This window comes from Xyrauchen texanus, chromosome 47, assembly GCF_025860055.1.
Source record: "Xyrauchen texanus isolate HMW12.3.18 chromosome 47, RBS_HiC_50CHRs, whole genome shotgun sequence".
NCBI classification, from domain to species: Eukaryota; Metazoa; Chordata; class Actinopteri; order Cypriniformes; family Catostomidae; genus Xyrauchen; species Xyrauchen texanus.
In genome coordinates, this window is record NC_068322.1 from 21,632,186 (window position 1) to 21,655,381 (window position 23,196).

The window sequence follows — 23,196 nt, forward strand, 5'->3', positions numbered from 1 at the left end:
AGTATTATATATTGTACCTTTTCCAATTTTCACTAAAACAATATGTTTGAGTGCAGTGAGTATAAATTAACATGTTAGTACACTACCAGTTTACAATATGTTTCTTTAGATCTTGTGATCTAAAGGCTCAAACTTAAATGCCTAAATTTGCTTTGTGGCCAAATATTAATTATTTTGAGCTACATATATTAATTGCCGATGATTATTATTATTTTACTAAACCTTTTACTGTTATACATGTTTTTTAACTGTCCCATGTTAGCCGGGACATCCTATTTTGGTGGAAATTATGATGTACAGTATGGGTCACCTACTTTCCCATTTTTAAGCACTGATTTGGCCGAGGAGGATTCACACCCCGCGTACACCAGACACAAGAGGTGCGGCGTAACGTGACAAAAGTAAATAGCTCCCATTATAATCAGTGATGCCGTCTTCAACTGATGCGTAAGTCGCATCATGCCAACAGTAAATGGACATTTTGCGCCTCTCTCGCCAACAACATTTTACCATTTTCATTTCAACACATCCAGTGTAGATGGCCTCAATCTGTTTCAGCGCAACGCGACATTTCTGGTGTAGATAGGGTGTCAGACTGATCGCTGATTTCCTACATAGCTGTGCGAGTTTAGACTGGTCAAACTGTAAATTCGTCAACAGGATAACGAAAGTTCTGCTTCTGAAATTGGTCTGTGCTTAATAAAATTCAAACCACTGCCCCCAGTGGCCAAAGCTGGAAGTGTTGTTGAATATATGGGCTAATGTGAGCTCCAGTTTCAGAGTGAAAGGTCTACAAAGTGTTGCAAAAGCAAATTATTTTTAGTTCAAATGTATTTAAACCCCAACCCTAAACCTAACCATCAGTGGAGAACATGTTTTATTTGACAGCGAAAATGCAACCTCCGAATCATGCTTACCCCATTGTTTATGTGAATGTGATTACTTCCTGGTTCCCATGGTTTCGAAACCCAAGTCTCTGTAGTGCCAGATGGAATAATGAATATTATCTGAAAAAGAAATTCTGATGCATTGATTACGGATTTTTAGAATAAATTATCATTACTAAATTAAAGCCAAATGTGATAAAGATGCCGTCTCATATTACACAAGCCTTTTTGCAACAGACACGCATAGCATGTGAGAATAGGGGAAAAAGAGCACTTAAGAAAGTTCATGCTGCCAAGTTCACTCCCTGCGACACTATACAATACGTGGGTAAATGGATGGATAAATGCTGCCAAATTCTGCTGTCTGTATCATTATACATAACTGTTTACATCCATTTCTTCTCCAATTACTATCAAATGATGTATATATATATTGCTAGATATCTCCAATATTTTTTTTATATATATCCATAAACTTTTATATTTAGGGAATAGGCAGCGATTTCAGACTGTTCTAAAGGGAACTAACCAGTTAAAAGCTAAACTCCAGCTGCTTAAAAGTTACTGTACCTCTGATTGATCGATGACCCATTGCAACATTCTCATGAATGTGCTTAACAAGTGGAGCTGCCCATTGAAAATGTATAGGCAACTTGCAGGTACAATATGGTGTAAACCCGTCTTTATAAGCTTTCAATAAATACTTTTTAAATTATTTTGCCAGCTTGATTCAAACGTGAGCCTTATCTGTCCACACATAGTTCATTTGTAATTATTGGTTCATGATATGCAAGTCTATAAGACATATTCCACAGTTTGCATACATTGGTTTTTGTTATTGTGTGTTTGAATCAAGTCATTATGTTGTAATATGTTATCTTTATGCATATCAGATCTATGTAACATTAGTATTATTGTTCTGTTTATATATGCATCCACACATAAGTCAAACCTCCATGTTTCTAAAACATCTGTGACTCTAATGCTCAAGTGTGGTGCATGGCTGTGATGTCTAAATTAAGAATAAAAGATCTTTGTCTGAACATTTTTGAAAATAATTATGAATCGTTCTAAAATAATCCAATTGAATTGTGGCCATATTACAGATTTTATGATGCCTCATAATCATTAGGTAAAGAATCGTAATCGAATCAAATCATTGTTAGAGCAAATATTTACACCCCTAGTGAATATGTAGAAATAGATGAAAAATGTCTGATGGTGTCGTGATTGGCAGTAATTTGGCAAGTAAATGAACTGAAAAATGACAACTAGCCCTGGTCTCCACAATAGAGGTTGAGCTAAATTAATATGTTGCCATGACGTTTGTGTGATTGGCAAACCTCCTTGTAGGTGGTTCAGGATGGCAGTTTTGTATTTCACATCTAATAATAGTTCTCTCTCTCTCTCTCTCTCTCTCTCTCTCTCTCTCTCTCTCTCTCTCTCTCTCTCTCTCATCATAGTTACTTCACAGTTTTTAACTGGTAAGTACTTAAACCAGCTCTCTCTCTCTCTAATAAGTATTTCCAATATAAGATAACTGTCCTGAACCTAGCAGTTTATTTTACAGTCGTTTTCGCCTAGTTGTGTGTGTTACATGTTTTCAACTGTGTATTATTGGTTGAGACATTAGGAGGTGGTTATTAATTGGTGTCATGGAAATTTAAAGGACATGTGTATGGAAAGAAGTTAACACAAGCCTTCAGCTGTTTCGATCTAGTTACAAAGCACATCATAGTGGTATTTTATATGCTGTCAATCGTTAAACTCACATTTACTCTTGAAGACTCATTTTACGGGCTAATGTTTTAATCATCATAACTTAATTTTTTTTTGGATGACTAATATTTGTATTGATTCATACATTGAACGAATAAAAGAAAAACATGTATACACAGAATCAACATTTACTACCACTAACACCCATCCCCCTCCCCATCACCAACCCCACCTGACCCTCAACAAACACCCCTGTGGTCACACATGAGCACATACACACAAAAGAAAAACAACTGGTAAGTACTGAAACCAGCTCTCTCTCTCTCTCTCTCTCTCTAACAAGTATTTCCAATATAAGTTAACTGTCCTGACCCTAGCAGTTTATTTTACAGTCATTTTTGCCTAGTTGTGTGTGTTACATGTTTTCAACTGTGTATTATTGGTTGAGACATTAGGAGGTGGTTATTAATTGGTGTCATGGAAATTTAAAGGGCATGTGTATGGAAATTAGTTAACACAAGCCTTCAGCTGTTTCGATCTGGTTACAAAACATATCATGATATTTTATATGCTGTCAATCGTTAAACGTTATATTTTTGATGATTAACATTTTTATTGATTCATACATTGAACATAGAAAAGCCAAACATGTATACACAGAATCAAAATTTACTACCACTACCACAAGTCCCCAAACCCACCACGACCCTCAATAAACACCCCTGTGGTCACACATGAGCACATACACACAAAAGAAAAACATAGACAACACACACAAAAAACAAAATGTAATAATCACACACATTAACAACTACCCCTCTCTCCAATGCTCCACTCTGAGAACCCTCCAAGAACGCCAAGTATCTGCCCCTTTTCCCAACAAACAAATCCTAATTCAAGTCAAGTCAAGTCAATTTTATTTGTATAGCGCCTTTCACAACACACATCCTTTCAAAGCAGCTTTACAGAATATCAGCATTAACAGACGATAAAACTGTAATGTCTATAAAGTCGATTAATCATCATTGTGTAATTTCGATAAAATATGATTTTTAATAGTGTTTAAAAATAATTAAATGATAATTGTATTAATAACCCCAGTGAGCAAGCTGTAGGCGACTGTGGCAAGGAACACAAAACTCCATAAGATGTAGATTAATGGAGAAAAATAACCTTGGGAGAAACCAGACTCACTGTGGGGGCCAGTTCCCCTCTGGCTAACATTTTGAATGTAATGTAAATATTAATTATGTATAGTTAAAATCATGGTTTAAAATTATTAAACTAAGTGTTAAGGGTCAGTGATTAAACATCGATTGTGTTTGAACTGTAAGATTAATGACCAAAGTCTTTGAAGTCCATCTTGATTAATTGCAGAAGTTCACAGATGCAATTGTCCTTGTTAACTGGCTGATGAAGGCTTTTGTTGGCAATAGTTAGTCTATGCATTCCATTTCAAGATCGTAGTCCATCTATAGACCGAGGTGATGCAGGTTGGAGTTGGCATCATTTCATCCTCTGAAGTCCGTCATAATAGATTGAAGTGATGTTTGGCTGGCACCGGCTGCATTTAGTCATCATCATTCTGCGACATGTAGCAGTGGAGTCCAACATGAAGCAGGAATGGTGCTGGATCCAGCCGGTTCTGGTGACCTCAGGATAGGAGTCCCGAGGTTGAGACAGGGAAACAAATAAAAAGATGTAAGCGTAGATGCCATTTAATTTATTGCAGAGTAAGAGATCATGCTCAATGTTTCTGGTTTCTGGTTCCGGCAGACCCAACTAAAGCAGCCTAATTGTGGGTTGGAGGATAAATTAGGTGTATGCCTGGCTAAATAGATGAGTCTTTAGTCTAGACTTAAACTGAGAGAGTGTGTCTGCATCTCGAACAGTGTTTGGGAGACTATTCCATAGTTTAGGAGCCAAATATGAAAAGGATCTTCCTCCTTTAGTGGATTTTGATATTCTAGGAACTATTAATAGGCCAGAATTTTGCGATCTTAATGAATGTGTTGGAATATAGCGTGGTAGAAGATCACTTAAGTACTGCGGAGCTAGACCATTCAAAGCTTTGTACATAGTTAACAGAATTTTAAAATCAATACGGAATTTAACAGGTAGCCAATGTAATGATGATAAAATGGGGCTAATATGATCATATTTCTTGGTTCTCATCAGCACTCTGGCTGCTGCATTTTGAACCAATTGAAGTTTATTTATTGATCTTGCTGGACATCCTCCCAGTAATGCATTACAATAATCTAGTCTTGAGGTCATGAACGCATGAATTAGTTTTTCGGCATCAGCAACCGAGAGCATATGCCTTAATTTAGCAATATTTCTTAGGTGGAAGAATGCTGTTCTACAAACATTTGTAATTTGATTTTCAAAGGACAGATTGGTATCAAATATAACACCTAAGTTCTTCGCTGTTGAAGATGATGTAACAGTACATCCATCTAGAGACAAATTATATTTTAGTGGCTTATTTTTAGAGTTTTTTGGTCCAATAATTAGAACCTCTGTTTTGTCAGAATTGAGTAGAAGGAAATTTCTGGCCATCCAATCTTTTATTTCATTAATACACTCTGCTAATTTTGAGAATTGTGAAATCTCATCAGGTTTTGAAGAAATATAAAGTTGTGTATCGTCAGCATAGCAGTTTGAAACTTATTCCACGATTCCTGATAATATCTCCCAGGGGAAGCATATACATGGAGAAAGGCAGAGGCCCTAAAACTGATCCCTGTGGCACTCCATATTTTACTTTTGTTTGGTTTGACAATTCCTCATTTACATAGACAATGTGGTAGCGGTCTGCTAAATATGACCTAAACCATGCTAATGCCACTCAACATAATTCTCTAGCCTATTCAAGAGAATGTCGTGATCTATCGTGTCGAATGCAGAACTAAGATCTAAAAGCACTAGAAGAGAAATGCAGCCGCGATCAGATGATAAGAGCAAGTCATTTGTAACTCTGATAAGTGCAGTCTCTGTACTGTGATGAGGCCTAAATCCTGATTGAAATTCTTCATATATACTATTTCTCTGTAGAAATGAACATATTTGGGAGGATACTACCTTTTCTAGTATTTTTGACATAAACAGGAGATTTGAAATCGGTCTATAATTAGCAAGTTCTCCAGGATTAAGTTGTGGCTTCTTAATTAGCGGTTTGATAATTGCTATTTTAAAGTTTCTTGGGACATGTCCTAAGCATAGCGATGAGTTAATGATATTAAGAAGAGGTTCTGATATTACAGGAGATACCTCTTTTAAGAGCTTAGTTGGTATAGGATCTAACAAACAAGTTGTGGCTTTTGATGTTTCGATAAGTTTTGTTAGCTCTTCATGACCTATGATAGCGAAGGATTGAAGTTGCACATGAGGGAAATTATTCGACATTGTTTTCTGGGGTGCTATGACAGATGATTGTATAATTCCAATTAATATTTCCCCACTCTTCTCTATGCCCCTTCTTCGAAAGCCGCCACCCTCCCCATTTCTGAGCACCACTCTTGAAATGGGGTCGCTCCAGCCGACTTCCAACCCCTTAAGATCACTGGCGATCGTAACACTGGTTAGGACTCCAATTGTTAAGTGTTTATTCCTTATATTGATGACCGCCTCATCGTCTAACATACAGCGTCTTGGGCACAATGGAATTTGAGTTTACAATATGTCACACATAAAACTCTGAACCCTCAGTCAAAATTCTTGGATCTAAACACACCACCAAAAAAATATGGGTTGTGTCTCCATCTTCTGATTGGCATTGCCAGCAGGTGGGTGTGTCTTTGATACCAAGTCTATACAATCTAGAGAGGGTTCAATAGAATCGATGTAAAAACTTGAATTGCATAAGGCGAACCCTTACATCTCTAGATGCAGACTTGACATTCTTTAGAATCCCAGCCCACACTCCCTCTTCCAATTTCAAGTTTAAATCTTTCTCCCATAATCTCTTGACATAAGTTAAAGCTCCATCCCCCAGACTCTGAATTAGCAGGGAGTAATACACTGATGTCTCATGACCTCTGCCACTTTAGGGGGGAGTATGCTACTCCCAAAGTACAGAGCAGGCGGTGCAGCTGTAAATACCTAAAGAACTGAGATCTGGTAATCCCAAAATTTTAAACCAAATTTTCAAAGGATCTCAACACTCCATTCTCATATAGGTCACTGAGCCTATTAATCTCCCTCACAATCCACTCTGACCAGCAGAAAGTTGACTTATTAATACATCATTTTGGGTTCAGCCATATGATCGAGGTAACATTTAAATACATGTCTGAATTAAACACTCTGGACACTTTTGTCCATACAGAGTGCAAATAGGAGATAACGGGGTGTAACTTAATTTCTCCGATTAGTTTGATAGAAAGGCTTTGCAATGGCAAAACTTCCTGTTCAATACTAAACCAGGGAGGGGCTCTCTCAGGTGGAAGCGACCAATAGTTGAATTTTGAATACAATTCATTTGAAGAACATTAACCTTCCCAATCATAGATAAATGTAATGAAGCCCACTTGCCCACATCACTCGAAAACATTTTTATTAAAAGGACAAAATGAACTCCAACTAAATCAGACAAATTTTCTGGGAATAAAATTCCCAAATACTTAGTGCCCTGTTTGGGCCACTGGAAGGCACCCGGCTGAAAAGCCGTTACCAGGCAGTACGCTGTCAGAGTCAAAGCATTGGATTTAGACTAATTAACTCTGTATCCAAATAATTTAGAAAAGGAACTTATAAATCTGTGGAGGAAAGGCATAGATCAAGTGGGGTCATAGATTAATAATAAAACATCATCTGTGCAAAGCAAAAGCTTATGCGCCACACCTCCACCCTGGAAAACTATCCTCCTTTCTTGTCGCTGCTGCTAATGGTTCCAGGGAAAGACAGAACAATAATGGGAAAGAGGGCAACCCTGCCAGGTGTCCCAATCCAGAGGAAAATAATCAGAAATTAATCCATTTGTTTGTACCGCCACTACAGGGTGTCTACAAAGTAAAAATAAGCCAAATAAACCCCACTTGATCTATATGTATAAGAAATGTCATAACTTTACTTAATCGGTTAGCCAAAATGTTGATAATATTTTTGCATCTAGCTGGACTCTTACACTTGCTTGGATCTTTGTCCTTTTTAAGAATCAGACTGATCCGGGCTTGTGTCATGGTTGGCGGATACAGAATCATTAAAGAATGGAAAGTATCAACCATGATACAACCGGCTCAGCCTGATCTAAAAGAAGAAGATATAAAAAATTCTACGGCAAGGCAGCCTGGCCCCAGAGCCTTGCCTGCAGGAAAGGTCTTAATTACCTCGCCAATCTCCTCCAAGTTTTTCTCAGTCGTCAGTTTAGGGAGTTCTAATAGTTCCATAAAGTTTCTAACATCCTCTTCAGTAGATGAAGACGTGGAACTACAGAGATCAATTCTTTAAAAGCATTATTAATATCAATGTTAAATATTTCACCACCAGCAGATTTCACTGAGGGAATGGTAGAAAAAGATTCTCTCTGATTTATATCTAGCCAAAAGCTTCCATGCTTTGTCCCCTGACTCAAAGTATGACTGTCTTGCCCTGAATAGAAAAAATTCCACCTTCCGCGACAAAATAGTATTATATCTGTATTTCAATTGGGTCAATTCTCTGAGGATGCAGACAACATTCGGCAGTTCAGCTCTGCCTCTGCACTTTCAATAATCCCTTCCAGCTCCATGACTTCCCTCATCCTAACTTTATTAACACATTAAATAATGCTGAACAGATCAGTAGTATATAAACATTCAAATATGTGAAAATGTTTACAAATATATAACATTTTATGAAAGCTCTGATAACATTTGATGAAGTTTTATGACATTTCTAAGTATTTTAATTTGCTTCACAAAATTTGTTAAGCATTTGATAATATAATAATATTGGTAAATGTTATTGGTCACACTTTGTTTTACAGTGTTCATGTTTTGATGTAATTACAAAGTGATTGCTAAGTAATACTAATGTCCAACTTATACTTAACTACTTTTGTCTAAGTGTTTGGACTGATATATTATTGTTATTATATTGTTATATAAATAGTTACAGGTGATTTGTTTTATTCTGATTGCTATTCTGCAATTAAGTTAATCAAAGGACGGTCATCTTAATAACTTGATAAAAAATTTGAAAATGTTAATAAATGTTTTATTAATTTCTTTTTAGAAAAATCATTAAAAAAAACATTTACTACAGATAAAATCAAATAAAATTAATTCAAGTTGTTGCACATTAAATCTGCTAAAATGTGAACTGGCCAATTTATTGTTATACTTTTATTTCTTACACTTAAAATTATAATTAATTGACTCTTTATGATATACTACTATTTATTAATTTACTATTCACTTATTATTATTTTATTTACTATACTTTTATTAATTTACTACTTCTAAGTACTATTATTATGCTTTTTACTTTACTTTTATTAATTTACTATGTATTCTTAACTTTCTATTATTCATTTACTATTACATACTATTATATGAATTATTATACTATAATAATATATGATTATTACTATTATTATTTCTTATACTGATATGTAAAACTAAGTTACTATTTATTATATATGATTGATTATTAATTTATTATTGTACTGTTTTCTATAATTACTCCTTTTACTATCATTATTATAACTACCATTTATTATTAAATTACTATGTATTACCTTTTTATTATGTATTTACTACTATGCATTTATTTATAATTAATTTAATATTTATGATATACTAATGATTATTAATTTACTATAAATGTATTGTTATACCATTTACTATTATTACTATTTATAATACTATTGTTATAATATTCATTGTAATAGTTAACTTTTAACTATTAATTTATCATGTATTACACATTTTTTATGATTCAGTTACTATTATATATGATTCATTACATTATACTTTATTCTGTTTTTGTAGTCTTTTCCAAGTTTGAAGGATTGATCACCATCAAATTTTAATCCCAGCAACATTCCTCCTAAAACAACTTTGAAGGACAGGATTGGTGAGATAAACACAGTCAGATCATCTGAGGAGATACTTGTGGGGGATCTGTTGGACAAAGAACAACGTTTCAACACTGAACACTCACACAAAATACATTTTGGATGTCACAGAGCTAAGGACACACAATTCCAGGGGACCTCTCCCTGTCCACTACTGAAAGCCATCTGAGTTCAAGGACAGATATAATGACATCATAAATGTAAAATCAAGCAGTGAATAAGAGTACATCATTGAACAGAAGAGACCCACAGTGGAATTTAACATCATATATCAGAGGTCGATTACAGTTGGATCTTAGAGTTTGGAGTCATGTCTCCATTCCTGAGGATTGGCTTTTCCAATTTTGAGATGGACCCTGGGCTTGCCTACCATGAGGAAGTGCTCAATCCATACTGCGCTGTACACATGAAAGAGGCAGTGGAGACGGGTAAGACAGTTTAGCTACATTTAGCAAATAAATAAATAAATTCAGAGGCTTTTAGCAAGTGTGCGTGAACATCTGTCTGAACAGTTAATGACAATCTACCAATGTTTTGCATGCCTGTGTGTGTGTCTTAAGGGAAATGTGTGTCATAAGTGTCATTGTCAGTAAAGAGCAGGTATCTGTTTCTTTCCTATCTCCTTTCACATTGTGATTCATGCAGCACATTTCTCTCGTTTATCACATGCACATCGCACCATTTCATAGAAGAACTGATTTGTCACTTATTAGTCATTATCTCAACCATTCAGCAGTAGTGTGTATGTGAATATATGACAGCAGAAGGACAAGTGTGATTAGTTATCAAAATATGGAGATATTACTAAAGAATCTTACTATTTTCATATCATTTGCATCCTGTCTGATTGTATTTGACAGCCAAAATATGCTGGATTTCATCTATTTCGATTTTTAGTTTTTTAAACGGGACTCATTAGATACAGTGGCCAAAAATATATTAGATTATTAATATAGAGCTATCGGTATTAGATGCTTAACACACTTATAATGTGCTTCCATAAATCATATTTGTATTATTATTTTATATATCTATACAAGTTTACTATGACAGGATATCTTCTACATTATATAATTCAAAACTTATTTTTGCTATTTTTGTTTGAAATCCTGTAATTGTAAACTTATATAGATATAAAATAATAATACAAATATGATTTATGAAAATGCAATATACACTTAATAATGAATATTACACTTTTACAAATCTTGTGCACTTTTTAAGAGCATAATTTAGCAATTACAAAATAAATCTTTTGTGCGTGTGTGTGTGTGTGTGTGTGTGCATGTGCGTGTGTGTTAGCGTGCAATTTTGGCATTTTATATTTCAACATTCATAAGAGAATGGTTGAGGAATACTAAAGAGGAGGTGGGGGGGTAACTCCTAAAAAATAGATGAGGTAGAGCGGGTGAAATGAGGTATACTTTTAACTGTTAAAATAAATGCCACTTAGTTTAACACTTAGTTTAACATTCATACATTATTTAGTATGGCTTAGTAGTCCAAATGCTTTTAAGGGCCACTATAATTCTAAACAATCCTTTTACACATTTTATTTGCTTGCACTAACATGAGTATTTATAAAGTTTTGGGGGTAAATCGGAAAGAGCTGATAAGGATTACATAGATTCAGTGATAAGCATTTGAACACACTTTAGATTTAATTGAACACACTTGTGCACTCATAGACATGACAGCTTAATTTTTCTGACACGAGGAGTTCCCAGCAAGCACTTGGTTTCATTATTTGTAACTAACCACAACCACACAGACCTGTCAAACTCTAAAGAGCCAAGCCCGTCTCAAATCTCTTGCATGCTTATAACTTCTTCCCTGTCAAGTACACCACACCATTTAGTTTGTATCTATGTTGGATGTAAAATCAAACATTAAAGTCAACAAGCATTCACAATTCATTTTGCATAATTGATGAGACAAAAAAGTAGGATGGGACTTGAATGAATCCATTGAAAAGTGGGCATTGTATACCAGAAAGGAGAGAAGGAGAGAAGAGAGGGGGTGAAAAATAAAAGGGCTTGTAATTACATTAGGATAAAAGATTACCTAGATGAACATTCATTCCTTTAGAATAATGTGCACTGAGAAATCCTCAGTGTTGGGGAGTAACTAACTGCATGTAGCGACACGACTAACTGAACTACATGACTTAGCTTGACAGAAGCTCAGCTGCTTTTAAAACAAAAGTAACTTTTCCAGCAAGTAGCAAGTTTGCTTCTCATCATCTGTGCATTATTGAGAGCAGAGAGTGAATTATTATTGTAATATTTATAAATATACAGTCAATATTATTCTAATACTTACTTTCATGCAGAATTCTGCATTTCTTAGCATGAACTATTATTTTCATGTTAAATAAATTAAATGATGGGTAAAATAAATTTATAGCATGAATTATTATGCAACAATAATGACCATCCGTCCACTTTTTTTGGAGCTGATCAAAGCGAACAAATATTTGTAGAGCAACCTCTGCATGTGACCTGTAGAGCTGCACTTGCATGTCAATGGCAAAAAAGTCCGAAAATACAATGAGCATGAACCCAGGTGAGGGGAGAAACAAGCCCTGAGTCTTTATTCACAGATTAATCATATTAAATATTATGTGACATGAACAAAAGATTCCAGCCTAAAGAGAGTTTGTCATGAAAATGTGATCTTTAGGGAGTAGGCTACACCTGGTCACAGCAGGACTGAAAAGTGTGAAGTATAGTATAAAAATGATTTTTTAATGGTGTCTGATCATTTTTGTTTGTATTTTATACTGTTGTATTTTATTTTATGGCCACTATTAACTGTATTAATGTTACGATTCATGAAATATGTTCAATTCATTTCATATATTTAATTCAAACATTCATTAATAAATGTCATTAGTGTAATTGTTTTTATTAATATTGTTGGTTTGATAGTAACATTAAAATAGATATTGCCTCATTAAGTAGCTTCAATGTAGCTAGCTAGTTTTTGATAGTAACTTGTAGTGTAGCTAACTACTTATTCAAAAGTGTATCTTCAAAAGTATTTAATCTTAAATACTTAAAATTATGAGTAGCTTGTCAAACTACAGTTTTAAAGAAGCTTCCCCAAAGCTGGAAATCGTGCACAATAACATTTGGAATCTGTACTACGAAAGTCGCATCCCTGTTGACTTTAAAGGTGAAGTGCATCATTTCTGCACAATTTCTGACCAATGAATTCTCTATTCTATCTAGTTTGTCTTGACAAACTTTGATGTTGGCTTCATGAAGCCTTGTCTAATAAATTGATGACTCACAACCTTGCTGTCATTCCCATTCAAAATGAACGATGGCACAAGCGTGAATAAGGTCTATTATGGTACTGGAACTCTAGGAATCAACTTCTTGTGTGTTCATGTTGTCCCCAAACTCATGCCAGTGGTTGAGCCAATGTTGGTGTGTCAGGATGGTTAGGATTGCTCACAAACAGAGCAATATTTGAAAGCGCCACAAAGCCACAATGTTTACATTCTTCAGGGAAATCAGCCAGCAAATGGCTTATTTCAAATTGTCTTTGTATACTAAGCTATGTGTGGCAGGGCGTAGGGTGGGGCCGGGTCGTGATCATACACACCCGGTCCCTTATCAGGCTAATCAAGCCTCAGAGAGGGATAAAGGCCGACTGGAGGATTGTGTGGGAAAGAGAGATAGTTTACGGACATGTCCGTCATGTGTGTTTGTGTCTGTTTAAGTTTTATTTATATTGAAAAGCCGGTTCTCGCCTCCTCCTTTCCATTGACTTCTTTACACTAGGATACAAGATAGTATTTTCACATTGAAACCTTTATCTAGGGGTATTTATTATAAAAAAAAATAAAAAAATTTATAAAAAAAATTAATCCCCTTTTCTCCCAATTTGGAATGCCCAATTCCCACTACTTAGTAGGTCCATGTGGTGGTGTGGCCACTTGCCTTAATCCAGGTGGTGGAGGACAAGTCTCAGTTGCCTCCGCTTCTGAGACCGTCAATCTACGCATTTTATCACGTGAATTGTTGTGAATGACACCGTGGAGACTCACAGCATGTGGAGGCTCATGCTACTCTCTGCAAGACACGCACAACTTACCACACAACCCATTGAGAGCGAGAACCCCTAATTGTGACCACGAGGAGGTTACCCCATGTGACTCTACCCTCCCTAGCATCCGGAACAATTTTGTTGCTTAGGAGACTTGGCTGGAGTCACTCATCACGCCCTGGATTCAAACTCGCGACTCCAGGGGTGGTAGTCAGTGTCAATACTCACTGAGCTATCCAGGCCCCAAGTGTTGACATTTTATCAAAATGCTCCACTTTCAAGGTTCTGTATTTGTTTCCTTGCATGAAAAATCGATCAGATTAAAATCAAACAGTACCTGCATTGTGTCATTAAAGCAGCATTAGTTTCAGGGGTTGTAAATCCAGTTAGAATGTTGTGAAACACATTGAGAATTGTTTTACTCACATTGGTACTTTAGGAGGTGAAAATCAATCAGGTTCTCGTGCCGTGTAGCTAATTTGGTGGCATATCTGTGTTTGTGTTTGTGTGTGTGCGTCTACAGAAAAGGGTCAGGTGTACAAGCAGAAACGGCCCACCATGTATCCCCCCTGGAACAGCACGTTTGATGCTCACGTCCACAGGGGACGAGTGATGCATGTGGTGGTCAAGGCCAAGACGGCAGAGCTGAAGACAGAGGCCACAGTCCAGCTCGACACCCTCGCTTCACGCTGCAAGAAAGAGAATGGCAAACTGGAGATCTGGGTGAGAAAGTGTGTGTGTGTATGTTTGCGTGAAACTTGATTGTATTTAATTGTGTGCATGAGAATACTGTACATTCTGGATAACCTACTTTGTGTGTTTGGTTAAATTTGTATCCAAAATTGTAACTATTGATTGTATATTATTGTAGGATATAATTTGATAATTTAAGATTTTTTCCTTATTTCGCGGTGGCATAGTGACTCGCCTCAATCCGGGTGGTGGAGGACGAATCTCAGTTGCCTGAGACCGTCAGTCCACACATCTTATCACTTGGCTTATTGAGTGCGTTACTGCAGAGACGTAGCGTGTGTGGAGACTTCACGCTATTCTCTGTGGCATCCACGCACAACTCTCCACACGTCCCACAGAGAGTGGGAACCACATTATAGCGACCACGAAGAGGTTACCCCATGTGACTCTACCCTCCCTAGCAACCGGGACAATTTGGTTGCTTAGGAGACCTGGCTGGATTCACTCAGCACGCCCTGGGTTCGAACTCTGACTCCAGGGTTGTTAGTCAGCATCTTTACTCGCTGAGCTACACAAGCCCCCTGCAATTTAACATATTTTTTGTATTACAGGTTGAACTGAAACCACAGGGTCGGTTACTGATGGAAGCAAGCTATTTTTTGGAAAGAACTGGTAAGTGTCTCCTAAATCTCACAAAAATCAACAAGAAAATCTCTGGTCATTTTTCACCTCAAAAATAAAATAAATAACAAGTTAAATTACTATATGTAATACACAAAAAATTACAAATACAAATAGTAGTCATAATAATAGATTATTTGTCATGAATATACAGTACTGTCAGAATGCATAATGAATGCTCAAAATCTTAAAGCAAAAATACAATTAAATAAAAAAAAATAAGAAAGTGGCTAAAGAAGATTGATGAATGAATTGAAAAGTAAAATAATAAAAATAATGAAAAATTAGAACTTATCAAATTTAAATAAAAATTAATCATGAATAATTCCTTATAAAATTACAAATAAAATTAATACAAACATCTAAAAAATAAAACATTTAATTAATATAATAATAAAATAAATATAAATAGAGTAAATAACAATATATTGTCATGAAAATAGTGTCACAATGAAATATTAATAATCAAAATCCTAAAACAAAAAATTATAAATAAAATGTATATGCAATTATTAAAAAAAATACAAATAGAATTCATAATAATCATTGTTTTTATGAAAATAATGTCACACTGTAATATCAATTATCAAAATATTAAAATTAAATTAAAACTGAATTTTTATGGTCTAAAAAGTAGACATCAATTTCTTTTTGCATAATAACATTTTTGGGGTGAAAAATGACGGACTTTTTCATGCGATTCATCCATTTGCACTTTAACAGTATTAATAGTTCATATAAATTCTTCAATTAATTTTTCTTAACTTTGCATTTGTCTTTCTGCTCAGTGAAGCTGGTAAAATGGTGAAATGCAGTCCATGCAGAAATCATTTATTTAAAAAGTAAATTTACATATGCATTATTTCTGTACAGACTGCATACATGCCAAGTTCAAAAATTATTTTTGCACTTACACACACACTTTTTAGACGCTGTGGGTCATGGTGAAGGTGATGAAGAGAGTGAACGGGAAAAAGATGGGGTGTTCGCTCTGCATCACAGACGTGGAGCCATCAAACAGGCCAAAGTTCACGTGGTCAAATGTCACGAGTTCACTGCCACCTTTTTCCCTCAGCCTACGTTCTGTTCCGTCTGCAAGGAGTTTGTCTGGTATGTCCACACTCCAGAGTCGGTGTCAGGATGAAATATGGGGGGGGGGGGCATGTGGAACATCAGAGGGCGCCACATTTTAAGAATGAACTCCCCCTACCTAAGGCAACCTACAACGCACAATGCTCAATGCCCAATTTTCACTTGGCGAACAAAGTGCATATCAATGTATATAGATATACAGTATCTGACATTCCGCACCCTTAAAATGATCTATTTAAAGCAGACTCTGTGATAGCTAAACTGTACGATCATTTAATATCATTATACATTCGTCAGAGAGAGAAGGAAAAATGTCAATAACTTGCTGCCGTGCACGAAAATTGTCTGTATATTGGCTCCTCATCCTCCTAATCTTCTTCATCTCTGACACACAAGGGCGCTCTCACCTGCACCACGCATTGTGTAGTACCGCACCAGTTGAGTTGCTGTTACTGTTATCACTTTTGCAAGTAAAGAGCTGTCCTCCCTTACATTGGTCAATGTCCCTAAAGCACAGCTTCCACGCATCTCCTTATTTTGCGCTCCATTTGCAATACAATTTGGGAGTCAAAATTCAAAATGCACCATATAACTAGCTTATTTAATCCTTCACAGCAGTCAATTCAGTTCACCAAATCATACCCACACATCAGACTAACCAGAAATAATGCTATGCAACTGATATGACCTATAGTCCTTAACACAGATTTTCTGATGTATTCCTATTGTTACTTGAACACGAATTCCCAGCGTCCCGCCTTTAGAATCTGCACAAATTCGTTGTAACAGCCACACATCAGATCCACTGATAATATCATGATTTTTCCTTTCTGCATGAAAAGGTCTTTTAAATCGTATTTTGGGCGGCCTTTTGACAGCAATTCCCTTTTAGCTCTGAAATGAACGTTGCCTCTTTCCCTCATAACAAAGACGAGCAGTTCATATTTGACATCTTATTTCAATGTTCTGTTTCTTTTCCCCCTTCTGTTAAAATAGTCTAAAATAAAAATAGATAAATTAACTTAAAATAAAATCAGGAAAATCACAAACAAGAGGATTGATTCTTCATACATTTTAGGCTAAATATAATATAGAAATATAATTTACATTCACGTCTTCAGCTGGTGTGAACGTCACTAAAGAGTGATAAAGAGCTCAAGTTCAAACACTCAGTGTTCTTGTTTTTAGGGGAAAGAAACTGCATGTCAGTGTATAAAGACTGTTTGCACATGGGGCACATCTTATTTTGTGATTTGATTATCTTAACCCTTTGTACTGTATGGTGCTTTATCATCCATTCTTGTTTGTAATAATGTACAGATTTAGCTGTTTCAGAAGGAAATTGGTACTTTAATTCACCAACGCAGCATTCAACTGATCACTGATGTAAAAAAACAGCACCATCACTATTTGAAAAAAGTAATTTTTGATCAAATCTAGACAGACCCCATTTCCAGCAGCCATCACTCCAACACTTGTCATTATATCAAACAGTTTAAATCAATTTGGTTCGTTAAATGAAGCTTAACATTGTCTTTGTGTTTGTTTTGAGTTGCCACAGTATGCAACAGACTGGCATGTCTTAAGGTCAATATTAGGTCAAATTTGGCAAAAATGAAACAGCTTCTCTAGTAACTCATCAGTCAATCATTGTTTTGAGGAATGAAGGCTATACTATGCTTGAAATTGCAAAAAAACTGAAGATTTCATACAAAGGTGTACACTACAGTCTTCAAAGACAAAGGACAACTGACTCTAACAAGGACAGAAAGAGATGTGGAAGGCCAGATGTACAACTAAACAAGAGGATAAGTACATCAGAGTCTCTAGTTTGAGAAATAGATGCCTCACATGTCCTCCGCTGACAGCTTCATTGAATTCTACCCGCTAAACACCAGTTTCATGTACAACAGTAAAGAGAAGACTCAGGGGTGCAGGTATTATGGGAAGAATTGCAAAGAAAAAGCCACTTTTGAAACAGAAAAACTAAAATAAATGGTTAGATTGGCAAAGAAACAGACATTAGACAACAGATAATTGGAAAAGAGTGTTATGGATCTTAACTCCATTGAGCTTTTGTGGGATCATCTAGACTGTAAGGTGTGTGAGAAGTGCCCGACAAGACAGTCACATCTATGGCACGTGCTACAGGAAGTGTTGGGTGAAATGTCACGTGAGTATCTGAACAAACTGACAGCTAGAATGCCAAGAATCTGCAAAGCTGTCATTGCTGCATATGAAGGATTTTTTGATGAGAAATCTTTGAAGTAGTTTTTCAAATTACAATAGTAATTTTTCACATTATTAATGTCCTGACTATACATTGTGATCAGTTGAGTGCCACTTTGGTGAATAAAAGTATCAATTTATTTCCATAAGAGCAAAATCTGGACATTATTCCAAACACTTGGTCGCCAGTGTGTATATATACAAATATTTATATTATAATAATATATTAAATTATGATATTATATATTATATATTTTTTTTTTATTAAATCAATAAAACAAATGTTCACTGAGTTAAACTGGAATCAATATGAATATATGTACTGACACACAGTAACATCATGAAACATATTAGTGAATATTTGATCTATTTAACACATACACAAAACTGAATATTTTCTCATGGTCTCTTCTCCTGCTCCAGGGGCCTGAATAAACAGGGATATCAGTGTCAACGTAAGTGCTTCTTCACATCCTCATTGTTGTTGCGGTTCCTTAAAAGTTCCTACAAGTGTTTCCATTGAACCAGAGTGAGAATTCTGCCCACTCACTTCTCAGTTTTTTTGTATTGTTTTCCCCAGAATGCAACGCTGCGATCCATAAAAAGTGTACTGACAAAGTAATCGCCAAATGCACAGGTTCGGCGATAAAAAGTAAAGAAACCATGGTAACTACATTTACTGTAATACCTTCAACTGTGTCTGTGTATTTTGTTTATTTATGGGGGAAAATTTCATGAAATCTGTCAAACATTTCTAAAAGAAAGAAAGAATATTTTTAGACAAAACAATTTTTGGCATTTGTTTATTTTTTTTGGCATTATTCTCATTACAATTTGAAAAAAATATATATTATTATATGTTATATTATAGTATTATATTTTTTACTGCCATTTTTTAAATTTATGATGATTTAAAGTTGAATTATTGTTTTACTGTAATTGTATACTCAATGGGCCTAATTGTATTGCAGTAATACAAATATATTAAGACTCACCATTGAGAATAACAGGAATGCTAATTTTACACTTTAAGTATAATCTACACTCCTCAGTAAATATGATGTGCCTTGGGTGCCCTTGTTAATACTTAGGACCCTTTGGACTGCTTGGGCAACTGTAATCTAATATGGCTCCAGCAAAGCTTTAGTAAGATTCAGAGGAAAGTATATTAACAAAGACTAAAGAAAATGAATCATCTGTCTGTCTCAGCTTCCTTCTTCTTCTTGTAGGTGTCAGATGGCACTTTTGTGATGTATAACTAATTCACAGTGACAATGTTTAATGACGTTTTATATATGACACTGCACCAGTGTTTGTGTGTTTTAAAATGTCGTCAGCACTAAATATGTACAAGTATGTATTTCAGATCCACAAAGAGCGCTTTAAGATTGACATGCCTCACCGATTTAAGGTGTATAACTACAAGAGTCCGACGTTCTGTGAGCACTGTGGGACTTTGTTGTGGGGTATCGCTCGGCAGGGCCTTAAATGTGAAGGTGATCTACATAAACTATTAATGCCAACTATGAACATCTATGACATGCTATTGATTACCACCGAAAATGATTTTGACATCCCTGATTCTGTTAAAAACAAATCTAAAAAATGCTCGACTATGTGAAGTCGATGGGGCAAGGCATTGCACCCGGGATAAATGTTAAAATACACTTTTTCATGCATATATTTAGTGTGATAAATTCACTTAGTAATATTGTTCATCCACCAATAAATGTAGTCACACCTCTAAAGGGCATCTTATACAATATTACAGCTCAAAACATAGCTGCAAGCCGCAATGATGGGGCCATGACAAGCCAACAACCCTTACAAAACAAGCAAGTCTGGCAAACTTACTGCAAATTCACCCCTCTGTATTTTTATATGCAAATGAGCTTTGCGCCAAACTCTTCATTGTCGCCAAAGGTTAGCTGCAAACTTCTGGCAATCGCAAGCTCATTTGCATGTGAAAATTATGAGTGGATAAGTTGATTTTTTTAGTAAGAGTAAGACTTTTACTTTAAGACTAAGCTGGGTGGGGTTCACAAATATGAACCTAGTTAAAGATACATCCCACATTGGGAGCTAGCTTCCTGTTAAGATAGCATACGCTACAGTTAGCATGCTAACCGATTAGCATGCTAAGCTTGCATATTCTGCTTGGAGATTATGAATATTTAAGACATCATTAATGTCTATGTAAATGACTATTCAATTCCATTTGTTGCCAGCTTCGTGTAAAAAACAGATAAAAAAGGGGCTCTGCCACTCTGGAGTGTGGCCACTATTAACACACATTTATGAATGGAAGTATGAATGAGAATAGGATCAAGCTTTATATTTGCCCTTAGCAACAAATTACATCCAAAGTTAGGATTTTCCCCAAATTTGGTGAGAATCGGCCACAAGGTGGCGCTATAATACACTCATTTTCATTTATTGCCAATAAAGGGCTAAAAAAAAGTTGATTCTAAATCCATCAGTGCCCTCAAAACATTTGGTCATGTGAATTTCAATTTTTGAAATACATTTTCTGAGCCGATTTTTTTGAATCACCTACTTCAAAATCATCCAAGGCTGTTTTTCCCATTAGAATTAAATGTGGTGTACATCATCTACAGATCCTCCTGACCAAAAGTTGTTAAGAACATTTTTTATTTATTCAGTCGTTTATCAGATATGAAACTACTTGTGCATTAACTGAAACGGGTTGCATTACCTACTGTTTTTACAAACTGAGGTCAAACGTTTTCTGTGGTAATCAACAAAGTTGCTGTTAATATAGGTTAACCTGTATTCAATTATTTAAATTTAGAAATATTTAAAACATTTTAATTCAGTAGTGTTTGACTTCTCTGTTGGGCTTTGTTTTTAATGTGTTCTGTTTGCAGAGTGTGGCATGAACGTTCACCATAAATGTCAGAAGAAAGTAGCTAACCTGTGTGGCGTCAACCAGAAGCTAATGGCAGAGGCTCTGGCTATGATTGAGAGCACTCAACAGGTCAGAGGGCACACACACCTGCTGAATCACAAATGCTACACAGCTAGACACAGTTATATAACAAATTCCATACCAGCATTCCACAGATTTGTGTTTATTTACAACTAGCTTACTAGCGTACTAAATGTAGCCTGTGCTTATCAGTAAGACAGTACAAATGAGTGCTGCATTAGGCCCAAAACATCCACAAAGTATGTGAATGAAAATGCTTCATCATTGTGTTCCAAAATTAGCTGCAAACTTGCAGCAGGTTGTCCTTGAGTTCTGAGGGTTGTTAGCACCACAGTAGTGCAAGAACACACATTAAGTATGTACAGTAGAATGGGATGGGGGTTTGCAATGCGTTGGCCATACATTCGCACCTAAATTTGCGCACTTGCATAAAATATGTTTACGGCCTAACTGAACGTATTTCGTAGCTTAACTGCACAATACAACAAAGCAGCCTAAATGTATGTAGCATACATTATATGTTACAGATTGTGTAATAGGATGCCGATTCAAAATGTGATTGTGTTTCTGTCCATCACAGGCTCGGAGCTCCAGGGATAGTGAGATCATTGGTCATGAGGGGCCGGTTGGCATAGGCCAGGCAGAGGTCACCCGAGAGCCCTCTGCACACATACCGATTTCTCCACTCACGCCTGCGCCAGCAGTACCATGCAAAGGTATGCCATATGCCTAAATGACAAACACACACACTTATGAACATATTCAACCTGATCTTAGTGCATACCTACATATTTGCAGAATTATTTTTACGTGGCTTGTTGTATATGCTACACTATGTACGTTTTTTTTGTTAGAAATGAACAAAATGTAATTAATGAGCAAGCATACCAACAATCCATCTTCCAAACCATATAATAATTATTTATTTTTAGAGCCTTCAGGATGGATTTGGCGGGAAATTGTATTCTTCAATCGTCAGTGCATGTTTACATAATCTCCGTAAATAAAGAAAAGAAGGTCTGGAGCTACTACAGCGCATGTATATGTGCGGTGATAGGTGTGCAGTGCTGTGAAAACGTATTAGCCTCTTCCTGATTTCTTCTATTTTTGTGTATGTTTCATTCTAATTTGTTTTATATCTTCAAACAAGATATAACATAAAACAATGCCACAAAATACAGTTTTCCAAAAAAAAGGAAAGGAGGCGATAACCGGCTTGACAATATAAATAATAGTTTAATAATAAACTGAACCAAAAAGACACAAACACACAGGTGTCGGGCAGCTGCCCATAAATATCTCTCTCTGTCGCACTGCCATCTGCCTTTATCCCTCTCAGAGACTTGATTAGCCTGATTATCACCCATGTGAAAAACAAACTGCCACCTTAAACTTAATAGCTGGTTCTGTCACCTTTAGCAGCAACAACTGCAACCAAAAACTTCCGATAACTGGAGATCAGTCTTTTACAACACTGTGGTGGAATTTTGGCTCACTCTTATTTGTAGAACTGCTTTAATTCAGCCACATTGGAGGGTTTTCAAGCATGAACTGCCCGTTTAAGGTCCTGCCACAGCTTCTCAATGTTGTGGCAGGGTTCAAGTCAGAACTTTGACTAGGCCACTCCAAAACTTTTCGCTTCTTTTAAGCCATTCAGAGGTGGACTTACTCCTATGATTTGGATCATTGTCTTGCTGCATAATCCAGTTGCACTTGAACTTCAACTCATGGAATGCTGACTGGACGTTCTCCTTTAGGATTTTCTGGTAGAGAACAGAATTCATGTTTCCCTCAATTATTGCAAGTAGCCCTGGCCCTGAATCAGCAAA

General features: G+C 36.0%; 1 protein-coding gene across 1 annotated transcript in view; it reads left to right on the top strand.

Annotated features, from left to right (window-relative positions):
• Positions 1–23,196, top strand: part of LOC127639234 (protein kinase C theta type-like) — a 33,236-nt gene that overhangs the window by 788 nt on the left and 9,252 nt on the right. Inside the window, exons 2-11 of the mRNA XM_052121145.1 lie at positions 2,351–2,371; positions 9,581–10,094; positions 14,246–14,445; positions 15,027–15,087; positions 16,026–16,206; positions 18,841–18,872; positions 18,998–19,083; positions 19,784–19,913; positions 21,306–21,415; positions 21,948–22,083. Coding sequence (XP_051977105.1) covers positions 9,977–10,094; positions 14,246–14,445; positions 15,027–15,087; positions 16,026–16,206; positions 18,841–18,872; positions 18,998–19,083; positions 19,784–19,913; positions 21,306–21,415; positions 21,948–22,083 — 1,054 coding nt within the window. The 5' untranslated portion in view covers positions 2,351–2,371; positions 9,581–9,976. The remainder of the gene's footprint in view (positions 1–2,350; positions 2,372–9,580; positions 10,095–14,245; positions 14,446–15,026; positions 15,088–16,025; positions 16,207–18,840; positions 18,873–18,997; positions 19,084–19,783; positions 19,914–21,305; positions 21,416–21,947; positions 22,084–23,196) is intronic.